This window comes from Podarcis liolepis (genome assembly GCF_965112155.1).
Source record: "Podarcis liolepis genome assembly, chromosome: 9".
In the NCBI taxonomy this organism is placed as follows: domain Eukaryota; kingdom Metazoa; phylum Chordata; class Lepidosauria; order Squamata; family Lacertidae; genus Podarcis; species Podarcis liolepis.
The window spans coordinates 40117614-40129872 of NC_139564.1; the positions used below are offsets into that span (position 1 = coordinate 40117614).

The following is a 12259-nucleotide window of genomic DNA, read 5'->3' on the forward strand; positions in this document are numbered from 1 at the left end:
TCATGTTGTCTTTATCTTACCACTAAGCAGAGTACTGATAAAGAAACATGCATTGCAAACAACTTCAGTAGGAGCACAAAAACAATTCTGTCTTTCATCTCCATTTCTTAGCATAAAAATGGTTGGCCTTTTCTACCCTATGTTAAGGGAAAAAACCAACTATACCATGGAAACCATTAGAATTTCATTTGGTAGGATATGCAAAGGGGCAATATAGATTGATAAAGTTGCAGGTAAAATATGAGTTTGTAGTGGCAAAAACAAAGGCTGCAGCTCAAAACAGTGTTAAAAAAGCAAGAGAAGTGTGGCACCTTCCAAAATAACAAATTTATTGTGGCATGTGGACCAGAGCCTACTTTATAATATGGCTGAAATGCCATCTTCTGTTGGTAGGTATAATACACATGGAAATGAAATGTAAAAAAAGAAATGTGACAATTATGTTAAAGCTGAAATAGATGCAAAATTAGCATAGTGACTACTGCACAGGAGCATGAAATGCTACCTCAAACACCTCAGCATTGCTTGGGTTAATTAACACCTGTAACAGTGTTTGTATTAGGATGTTTGTGTTACTATGGGAGCTCCTGTAGAAGAGTTTTGCTTCAGGGTAACAACTTACAAAGGATATGCCCAGAACTGTCTCTCCATTGAAATTAATTGTGAAGCTCTGTGTGCACACTCAAGCCCCCCACCCCCACCCCAGATAGTGATTAATATATGACACACATACACAGAGTTGCAAAATGCCACGGGATCAGGTGAATAATGATTTGACAAGCAACTCTCTTGGAGGTAGTGTTGCATGCCATTTGCTCTGCTAAATCGCTGTGTAAATACACTTAATCTGTTCCACGGTCACCTGACTTAATGAACAGCTAAGATATGCCCAATAAGATAAATAGTCACTTTTGTAGTATGGCAGTTTGGTTACTAATAAGAAAAACAGGTCCTTTGTATTTGTATAGCTCTTCACACCTGCTGCCTTGATACATTACTGAAGAAAGTCAAATGTATACATTCAAAGCAACATAATGAACAGGAAACTAAAATATTATCTTAAAAGATCTCAAAATAAAACATTGCAAAGGAGATCAACTACGGATTGCACATGTAATGTTAATTTTTAAAATCTTAAACATTTCAAGAGAAAACATTACTAAAGGAAGTCAAATGCACATTTAAAACAGCATAATTAGCAAGACAATACAATATTATCTTAAGCATAGGACATTGTTGCTGCTGCTGCTGCTGCTGCTACCAATACTGCCTAGGGTGGTTCACGGCAGGTGGCAGCTGCGGAAGCTCAGACTCAGTGACCTGGATCTGTACTAAGAGGCATCCAAGATGATCTCTGGCTTCTTCAGCACCCTCAGCTTTTGCAGTTGGGAGTCAGGGCCCCACCCTGCCAGGCCTGATGGAAAAATGCAAGGCAAGGGAGCAGGTCTTCCAGGTCTCAAAGACAATATGAATGGCTCAGTCTGGTTTCTAATAGGGCCAGGCTGCATTCCGGATGGGATCCTGAGAATGAGAGTCTAAGGCCACCCAGTGTTCTGTTCATGGCTGACTTGATATCTATAACATTGATTCCTCTCCCCCCACACACATATCATACTCTCAACCGCATGTATCACTCTTATTTCCTGTTTTTTAAAAAAGATTCACGCTGAAGACTCTTGAGATCATTACGTTACTCCTGAACGTAACATTTTATGTTGTTGTTTTTATTCTGTACAAATCAGTTGTGATTGAATTTTTACTCTTGCATGACATGCAAAATCGCATGCTGTTTTCTGATGGAGCTGAGGTATGTCAAATGAAATGTATAAACCATATGAGAATTTGCAAGTTCGCAAGACTTGGCTTTACATTTTTCAGGCTTTGTTTAGCTTCCCATTTGGCTGTTTTCCCTTTTTAGGATGGAATCGGGGGAAGGGAAACAATTTACTTCTTCATGCTATAGTATATATCACATGCACTGGAAAGCATTGCATATCTTTCAGGGTCTATCAGGTCATAGCTGTATCCTACTATTTCCTGATTCTGTATTATTTCACTTATGAAGAAAACTGAAGGATCCAAAATATGGTTTTAATTGACAACCAACAGGAGAGTTTATAGTGACATGTTATTATCAGAATGTGGATACTGTATTAATAATTAAACTGATCTAGCTGACTTTGCATTTCCAGATATCTTAGGCTATGTAATGTTTCATGGCCTAGTTTAAACTGGTTCTGAAAAGATTGAAATAGGGATAGCATCAGTAGATACATGCACACAAAAACAGGTAGCTGGATGTAATGACATTTGAAACAAGTGTGTTAACTTCCTATTACTTTGAAACTACCTTGCATTTCCTTTCAGCCTCCCAATTTCTGTTGAGAAATGAGGTAACTACTTCTGGTTGGATGTAATAGCCTTTTTATCAAGTGTGTTAACTTCCTATTACCTTGCCATTACATTGCACTTCTTTCTGTATCCCGGTTTCTGTTGGGAGATGAGATTCTAAGTTCACACCACACTGCTGTAATAAACACATATACAAGAAGGTGAAATATTAGAGTTCTGGCTTGAAAATATTTCAGCACAGTGAGCCTTAAGGTCAATACAAACCCTAATTAATCTAAACCCAACAACATGCTATGATGCTAACACAATGTATTTTTAACTCTTTTGTTACTTTCCTATGGCATTGTATTCATTTCACTACTAGTATGATTAACTAGGGAAATATTTTCATGAGTGCCTATTGACATTACTTTTTTGCTCTTTTTCACTATGCCTAATACAAACAAGGAGTGCTTCCACATTAGCCCTTTATTCATTATTAGGTCACTTGGGGTTTTTTTGCGAACGATCCAGGTGACATTCTCCTGAAACAGTTTATTTCCTATCCTGACCCATTCATGTTCTGCTTATTCCATCCTTCCTTTTTTGTGTTTGTCTATTACATTTAAAATGCAATTCTGTGCCAGCGTCTTCATCACCATCTCTCTCTACTCTTCGATGAGTAAAACTGATAGTGTCTGTAGGTTTGGGGACTCTTGTCAGTTATCTCATCTGCCCTGTCCATCTTGTTTTTTAAAACACATTTCTATATGCACCACTGCTGACGGGCGTAAGTGCATAATATGGTTTTATTCATAAGCATCTTCCGCAGGGCAGCAGCAGTGTTGCAGATAGTGAGAAAGTGGTGGCCAGATCTTGCGAGAGAAGGCAAAAGAGCTGCTTGATCCCTCCCCCCTCAGCCCTGCAGCACTCTCAGCTGCCTGCTCCCAGAGCAGTGCGCCTGCAAGTTCCTTTTGTCTGCCTGCTTATCAGCTTATGCTGCCAAGGGGAGAGAGTCTGAGAAGGAGGAATGGGCATGGCAATAAAGCATACCTAGAGCCAGGAGGGTGGAGGAAACTTGGGCAGCTGCTGTTCTGTTGTAGGAGTGGCAACTCAGCAGGCAAGTGTGTCCAGAACAGGAATGGTACTTCCTTCTATAGACGCTGACCATTTTGCTCAGTTGCATTACAGGGCAGCTCTTTTCCTCCTGCTGCATCTCAGAAAATCAACCCACTCCCCCATCTGACATCCTTCTGGTGCCCCCACCCATTTAGATGGTCCCCCTCACTTGACTCCGGCCCTCATGCGGCTTATTTCCACCTTCCAGATGATGAAGTTCTAGTACAGGGCTAGCACTTAATACTGGTGCTGGAGGAGACTCTTGAGAGTCCCATGGACTGCAAGAAGATCAAACCTATCCATTCTTAAGGAAATCAGTCCTGAGCGCTCACTGGAAGGACAGATCCTGAAGCTAAGGCTCCAATACTTTGGCCACCTCAAGAGAAGACTCCCTGGAAAAGACCCTGATGTTGGGAAAGATGGAGGGCACAAGGAGAAGGGGACGACAGAGGACGAGATGGTTGGACAGTGTTCTCGAAGCTACCAGCATGAGTTTGACCAAACTGCGGGAGGCAGTGGAAGAGAGGAGTGCCTGGCATGCTCTGGTCCATGGGGTCATGACACGACTAAATGACTAAACAACAACAACCACAACAAGCAATACACAACATTAACAAAAGCTTTGGCATCTGCCCCCCCCCGGAAGCACCGGTTTGATATTAGACTACATGGTGCCTATGCACAATGGCTAATCAGAGTTATGCAAGACTAGTCTTACAGCTGACATGTACATATTGGAACAGAGGTCTGCATGCACAAATTGGAGGCTAACACAGATTTGGTTATAAAAACAGCAGGGCAGGGCAGTATAAATTGCATGATTGAGGCTGCAGGAACTTGGGTCTACACATGCAGGTCTCCGTTAAAACATGACATCTACCACATAAATTGTTCTGGAGGTTGCAGAATGTGGGTAAGCTCGTTAGATCCTGATCTCTTACTACATGTTGGCACTACGAGAGGCTATGCTAAACAGTATGTTGTTTAGATTTCATTATCACCTAATGTTCATAAATGTATGTCAAGTATATTAGGTGTTATATGCAGATAAAAGTAAATGGGTATGTGCCCTCAGACTCACAAAACCTGCCCATCATTCAATACTCAAGATGCTCCCCTCCCTCAGTACAGTTGAAATTGCCAAATCTTATGCATGCAAATCTCCTGTATTTGCTCTCCTGTTCACTCAGAAAGAGGAATAAGTAAGCCTTATCCCTAATGAACTATATGACACCTGGAAAAACAGTGGAGGTTACTTTGAAGATTGGAGCTAAAGTGCCTTTCTGTCTGCTTATGGGTTTTTTTTGTTTTTGTTTTTTTGCAGAGGCAACGTGTTCTTTTTCATGTTTTGCAGTAAACTAAATGGTTCTTGTTTGTGGCCATATCTGAATATAATGGTCTACTACCAGAGGAGGTACATGGGAAACAGCTGTGCCTGTCACTTTAAATGCCATGAAATATAAGCACAGGAAGAACTAGTTCTCTAGTCCATTTTTCTTGATCTGGACAAATGGTTCCTAAAACCATAGCGCCAGTGTTTTGTTTTTTAACAAACAAACAATGACTTGACAAGATGACAGAAGTTTTGTTGAGCTCAATTTTGATGTTAACACAGTTCCGCTTTTCTCTGATGAGCACCTATATTGGGGTAGGATGGGGGAGGAGTAGCCAGAGCATGAGATGCTGGCCAGCAAGGTGTCACTGGTGTTTGTGACTTTTTCCAGTGCTGATTTGGTACTTATCAAGAGTTGAGGTTGTGCAGTGCAATGCATGTTATGGTCATGTAGTTGAGAGTGAGTGAATGGGTGGGTGGATGGAAGGAAGGAAGGAAGTAGTTTCATATTTTCCAGGGTGAAAGCCTGCTCTGGTATAGAATTCAGCCCCTCTCAAGTGAGAGAAGGGAAGGAGAGTATTTGATGGTACCAGGGATGTGGGGCACGAGCCCAGTGCTACTTTAGAGTTTGGGAGAGTAACGTCTATGCATATGGTTTAGAGCAGGCATGTCCAAATACCATTTCAGGGGCCTAATCCGGTTGGTTTAATCCAGTTTATTTCCTGGGGTAAAATCCCCCCCTCCCAAAAAAGAAACCCAACAACAAAAAGGTCAACAACTTCAATCCTTAAAAAAGGTCAATAACTTTGGTTGGACCTTTGGTCGGCCCTCACAGCCCTTCACTTAATCAAATCTGGCCCTCTTTGAAAAATGTTTGGACACCACTGGTTTAGAGTGGTGTAGATCCATGTGGTTGGTTGATGGAGATGTTTGAGGTCTTGAATGATTATACTAGTTGTGTGGAATGGAGCATGAATGAGATGGGTTGAGCTGGTTGTATGAATGAATGATGCGTGTTGTTTTGATGGTAGTTTCACATTATACTGCCTTGTAGTGCTCTTAGACTTTTATCAATATTGTTTTTAGGTATATTGGTATTGTTTATGTATTCATGTTTTGATGGTACTTATGTGGTTTTGATGGTACTTACTGTGTTTAGATGTATATTTATGTATTTTAATCTAGTGTAAACCATTTCAAGATATTCAGATAGTAAATGGTCTGTAAATGGAACTGATACATAAATAAATAAAACAAAGTCAGGGTCATGTAGTGGTTAAAGTGGTGGCCTAAGACTTGAGAGACTCTCCGCTCTTCCATGAAGCTCACTAGATGACCTTGGGCCAGCCACTGTTAATCAGTCTAACCCACCTCACAGGGCTGTTGTGAGGAAAAGCTAGGGAGAGGGAGAACCACGTGCATCACCTTGAGCCCCTTGGATAAAAAGTGGAGAAGAAACGCATTAAAAAACACACTAACTAACTAACGATGAAGTCATGTTTCCATGCAGTGTTGCTGTTTGGCATCTATTGAAATCAATGTAGCTGCAGGCTTGTGTGTATGGAATAGGCCTTGTGTTCATGGGAGTGAACTGGGAAAATCACAAACCTAGGCATGCAATAACATGTGCTTTTCTTTGGCATTTTGCCTATGATGATTAAAACTAGGTTCAAGCTCCTGTGTAAGTTTTTGGATAAATTCTAAAAAACCTGAAATGTAAAACCTCTGAGAACTTGGCAAGAAAGATTTCCCCACTGCAGATAAAAATAAGCAAACAAAAATATGTATTGCTGCTTGGTTTTTTTTTAAAAAGATTTTATTTATCAACATTTTAGAAAGCAAAGAACCTATTAGACCATAAAATTGTTTGGGGGAGGGGGAGCATATATAATTGCTTCATGTATATATTTGTGAGAATCTTCTTTTAGAAACTAGTTCAACCCTATTGCATATGTACTCTGAAGTAAGTACTATATACAGTAGGGCAGGGGTCCCCAAACTAAGGCCTGAGGGCAGGATAAGGCCCAAGGGACTTGTTTATCCGGCCTGCGGCAATACCCGGCGCCCGCTCTTGCTGGTGCTGCGCTGTGCGGCTGCCCACTTCCGGGTCGGAGGAGCACCAGAAATAGCTTGTGTGCATGCGCAAGCCTTATTTCTGGTGCACATGCACACAAGCTACTTCCGGTGCTCCTTCAACCCAGAAGTGCGCCAGAAATAGCATGTGCGCACGCGTATGGGCACGCGCTCCCCCACCCTCTGGCCCACTGCGTGATCGGCGCTGGAGACACCGGCCCGAGGTGTGGTAAGTTTGCTGACCCCTGCAGTAGGGCTTACCCCAGTTAAGTGTCCATAGGATCACAGATTTTGGCTCTTTTACAATCATTCATATTAGGAATAAAAGCTTTGAGCAACAAAAGAGGGAGGAACACAAACTTGCAGGTGGTCTGGAAAGGTGTGCCAAGTTGGCTGGGTAGAAAGTCAAGAGAGCATATTGAATTATGGGAACCTCTGAAGCTCCACTGCTGATTTTAATTACAAGCCTTTTAAATTAAGTCTTAACATGCCAATTGATAAACTTTATGCTCTGGTTGTCTTTGTCCATGGAGTTTTCTTGGCAGGAATACTGGAGTGGCTTGCCGGTTCCTGCTCCATCCCAATCCCAAAGAAGGGAAATGCCAAAGAATGTTCCAACTTCCGCACAATTGCACTCATTTCACACGCTAGCAAGGTTATGCTTAAAATTCTACAAGGCAGGCTTAAGCAGTATGTGGACCGAGAACTCCCAGAAGTGCAAGCTGGATTTAGAAGAGGCAGAGGAACCAGAGACCAAATTGCAAATATGCGCTGGATTATGGAGAAAGCTATAGAGTTCCAGAAAGACATCTACTTCTGCTTCATTGACTATGCAAAAGCCTTTGACTGTGTCAACCACAGCAAACTATGGCAAGTTCTTAAAGAAATGGGAGTGCCTGATCACCTCATCTGTCTCCTGAGAAATCTCTATGTGGGACAAGAAGCTACAGTTAGAACTGGATATGGAACAACTGATTGGTTCAAAATTGGGAAAGGAATACGGCAAGGCTGTATATTGTCCCCCTGCTTATTTAACTTATATGCAGAATTCATCATGCGAAAGGCTGGGCTGGATGAATCCCAAGCCGGAATTAAGATCGCCGGAAGAAATATCAACAACCTCAGATATGCAGATGACACAACCTTGATGGCAGAAAGTGAGGAGGAATTAAAGAACCTTTTAATGAGGGTGAAAGAGGAGAGCGCAAAATATGGTCTGAAGCTCAACATCAAAAAAACGAAGATCATGGCCACTGGTCCCATCACCTCCTGGCAAATAGAAGGGGAAGAAATGGAGGCAGTGAGAGATTTTACTTTCTTGGGCTCCATGATCACTGCAGATGGTGACAGCAGTCACGAAATTAAAAGACGCCTGCTCCTTGGGAGAAAGGCGATGGCAAACCTAAAACAGCATCACCTTACCTTAAAAAGCAGAGACATCACCTTACCAACAAAGGTCCGTATAGTTAAAGCCATGGTTTTCCCAGTAGTGATGTATGGAAGTGAGAGCTGGACCATCAAGAAGGCTGATCGCCGAAGAATTGATGCTTTTGAATTATGGTGCTGGAGGAGACTCTTGAGAATCCCATGGACTGCAAGAAGATCAAACGTATCCATTCTTAAGGAAATCAGCCCAGAGTGGTCACTCGAAGGACAGATCGTGAAGCTGAGGCTCCAATACTTTGGCCACCTCATGAGAAGAGAAGACTCCCTGGAAAAGACCCTGATGCTGGGAAAGATGGAGGGCACAAGGAGAAGGGGACGACAAAGGACGAGATGGTTGGACAGTGTTCTCGAAGCTACAAACATGAGTCTGACCAAACTGCGGGAGGCAATGGAAGACAGGAGTGCCTGGCGTTCTCTGGTCCATGGGGTCACGAAGAGTCGGAAACGACTAAACAACAAACAACAACATGCTCTGGTTTCTCCTCAGATAGTACAAATATATTTATAACTATTTTTCCAGGAGTAAAATCCTGCTTCCTTGCTGACGTGTTTTGCTTTGTGAGCTTTAATTCCCTGGGTTTCTCCCTACCATTGCACCAAGGGAGGAGTAAAGTGGAAGCAAATGCGTTGTGTTATAGCATGATGCTTTTTCACACTGTGGGTTAGGTGAGCCAAGCTTACTGTTATGTGCGAACTTGACCTTTATCAGAGTTCATTTCTTGTTAACCCGAGAGTTTCTATAAGTCTCCTCTTGATTTTGAACAATGCCCACGATGGTTATCCACAGTTGTCATGAGGCTATTTATGAACCAGGGGAGTTGCATTTGAGGACTGTTGATGTGGGATCTATTCCACATCATTTATTTATTTTTGTCTATTCTCAGCGGAAGGTGGGGGTTGTGCTGCTTTCTGTTCAGAATACAGTTTTGGATCTATCCCTTATAAAAATTTGAATACTAAATGGCATCGGGAGGAGAATACAACTTTCAGAATCTGACATAATTTTGTACAAATCAATATGTTAAGCTGTTATGAGGAGTATATCAAGTTTATGGTATTTTATTGCTTATAATTGGATTTCTCCCTTTCCCCTGTCCCAGTTGCTTATGTTGTACTTATTAATTTGATTTGGTTGTTACAGCCTTTTGCCTAAGCATATTAGCTCTCTTCAGACATTCAGCAAAAGACATGCCATAAATGGAATAGAGGCAAGTGATGTACGCACCATCTCAGCCCACTTTATCTGTAGGAAGGTCAGGATGAAGCAGGCAGGGAAATTGGGACTGAGGGTAGTGCACCTGTACACACCAATGCTCTCACACCTTCAGCTGAATGCCTGAATGGGACTGTTGTCAGGCCTGTATTCCAGGTTTGTGCTTGCGGGTTCCTAGGAATAATTAATTGTGCATGTGTATTCTGGATGCGAACAGGATCCATTCCGGAGCCCCATTCACATCCTGAGTAGAATGCAACCCGCGTGTGCGCAGGTCGTGATTTGCTGCTTCTGCGCATGGCGTCATTTTGCGCACATGCGCTAGTGGCGAAACCCGAAAGTAATACATTCCGTTACTTCCGGGTTGCCGCGGAGAGTAACCTGAAAACGCTCAACCTGAAGCATATTTAACCTGAGGTATGACTGTATTTTAGAGTGAAGCTGCGTGAATCAGTAACAGTTTTTGACAGAGTTAATTTTGAATTGTGGCGTGGCAGTTATGGTCTTGATTTTCCTTGTATTCTTAAAGGAAAATCGAGCGATGCCAGTACAGTCTACATATAATCTGAGATCTTGTGAAAAGGGATATGGTTTTATAATTACTGTTCTCTTCTTTTTCAGCTTCTCTGCGAAAATGTCAAATGGGAGGGTCCTTCATTTTCACCCTTCAATTCTCCATTTTGGAATGCAGTGAGTATTTTGCATACTTTTATTCTGTATCCCAGGAAATTCTTTCCCCAGAAGAGTCTGTTAATTCCCTTCCATTTTGCATTGCATACAATGTTTCCACCCTCCTTTCTGTGTCCGGTTCCTTGACAGCTTAGAGTACATAGTTCTTACTCAAGCAGGATTGCAACACACAACTAATAATAATAATAACACCACCTCCCCTTCACCAGTGGGCCCCCAGGGCTGGTTGCTACCATATAAAATTCTGAATTAAGAACAGTTAAAACAAGTTACATCCACAGGAGTGGGATGGGTCTTGAAAACAACCATCTCAGGTGTCAAAGAGCAAGGTGTCTTCAGCATTTGCTGAAAGATGAAGGTGGCAGACACGTCTCTGTGGGAAGGAATTTCACAACACCCTTTTCTGGGGGACCCTTCCTTGTACTTCTGAGGAGGGCAGAACCACCAAAAGGGGTCCACCTTCTGATCTTAACACCCAGAGAAGGTCTGTAGGGAAGGAGGCAGTCTCTCAGATTTTGGGGGCTTAAGTCCTATAGGGTTTTAAACACTAAACACCTTGAATTGAGCCTGGAAATAAACTGACAGCAAACATAGCAGTTTTAGAACAACCGTAAGAGTTCTAAAGGCAGCCCTAGTCAGCAATCTGACCACTGCATTTTGAACCACTGCATTCAGAGTTATCTTCAAGAGCAGCCCTATGTAGAGCGCACTGCAGGAATCCAATCTGGAAGTTACCAGAGCGTGGAGTTCCATAGCCAAGTTATCTCTGTCCAAAAGAGGCTGTAGCTGGTGAACCAGTTGGAATTAGAAATAGGCACTCCTAGCCATCAAGGCCTCCTGGGCCTCAAGTGACAGTGTTGGACCCAGGATTACCTGCAAGCTATAACCATGTTCTGCTGGTTCTCATGAAAAGGGAACTCTGGATGAGGAGGAGGTGGCTTTTGGCTTGGATTTGTTCATGTCATGCCAAACTACATTGTGTCTGTATCACAAAGTTATCTTTGGTTTAAATTCCAATGGGCCCAAGTTGTAGGGGTTTTTCTGAACACTGTATGTTTGCGTGTGGAGTGGAAAACATGACTGCATTCTTTCCATTGCCATTAATACTTCCCTTTCTTCTCTCCCTTAGGTTGCTGGGACTGCCTAAAGCTAAAATGCTATGTGCTTACAATCCTAGTAAGGATAAAGATGTAATAGTGAATTCAATGTTTACAGCTACTAGGCATTTTCATGTGTCTCCTGTTCATAGCAGGGTGAGTGCTGATGTACTTTTGGAAACTATGCTAGGGCAGAGTGCCAGAGTTTCATGCTTTCCTTGGCCCTAAAGCATTAGCTAACTGGTCTTTCTTTCCTACTTTCCCAGCCATCAGCTTGTTCTTGGTCTTCCCATTTATTTCTATTAGGGTTGAGCTGAACATTTCCCCATACATTTTCGGTGCCAAAAAAAAAATGCTTTCTGTGTCCCTCAGAAGTATCTAATTTTTACTGTTGCTCGTTGCTTTTTCAGCCCCTGTTGCTTGTGGCTTCACCTGCATTTGGATTCCAATACACTTAAAACTAAATACATCCTTGTCAGTTGTCTTCTCTCCTCCAGCTCAATCATTCTCCGCCCTCCAAATGACTCTTACTCCCTCAGAAGACTCTGCCCTTCCCCCCTTGTTACTCTCCTCTGCTATGAGAAGCTTCTTGTTTTTAACGAACTAGCTTTTATTTTATTTTCTAACAGTGGGTTATTTTTTTACACATGTAGCTTGTTTAAACTATGATTTGTTGAAATGAGCCAAGGTCAAACTGTGGTTGTTTCAACAAACAATCGTTTAAACTTATGAGAGTTCCCAGTTTGGATGTAATGATATGCTCCTTTAAAGTTTATGTTTCCAATTTCCTCCTTGTGCTCTGGAGCCAGAGGAGAGGGCTGAGGGGAAGCATGCAAGCCCAAGCTCATTCATATCATAGCTGTCAACCTTCCCTTTTTGGGGGGCAGGAAATTTCCTTATTCCAGTGCCGTTTCCCACTTCTTCCTGCTGCTATCCCGGATTGTTAAATATCCCGCA

At 42.3% G+C, this 12259-nt stretch overlaps 1 protein-coding gene across 17 annotated transcripts in view; it reads left to right on the plus strand.

The window, feature by feature from the left end:
• The window catches only part of TMEM131L (transmembrane 131 like), a 75553-nt gene that overhangs the window by 23758 nt on the left and 39536 nt on the right, over window positions 1-12259 (plus strand). For all 17 annotated transcript variants that reach the window (XR_014529896.1, XM_083519860.1, XM_083519845.1 and 14 more), the window contains exons 4-5: window positions 10137-10205; window positions 11335-11458. Coding sequence is in view for 16 of the 17 variants with exons in the window: in XM_083519860.1 (XP_083375986.1) it covers window positions 10137-10205; window positions 11335-11458 (193 nt within the window). In the remaining variant the exon portion in view is untranslated. The remainder of the gene's footprint in view (window positions 1-10136; window positions 10206-11334; window positions 11459-12259) is intronic.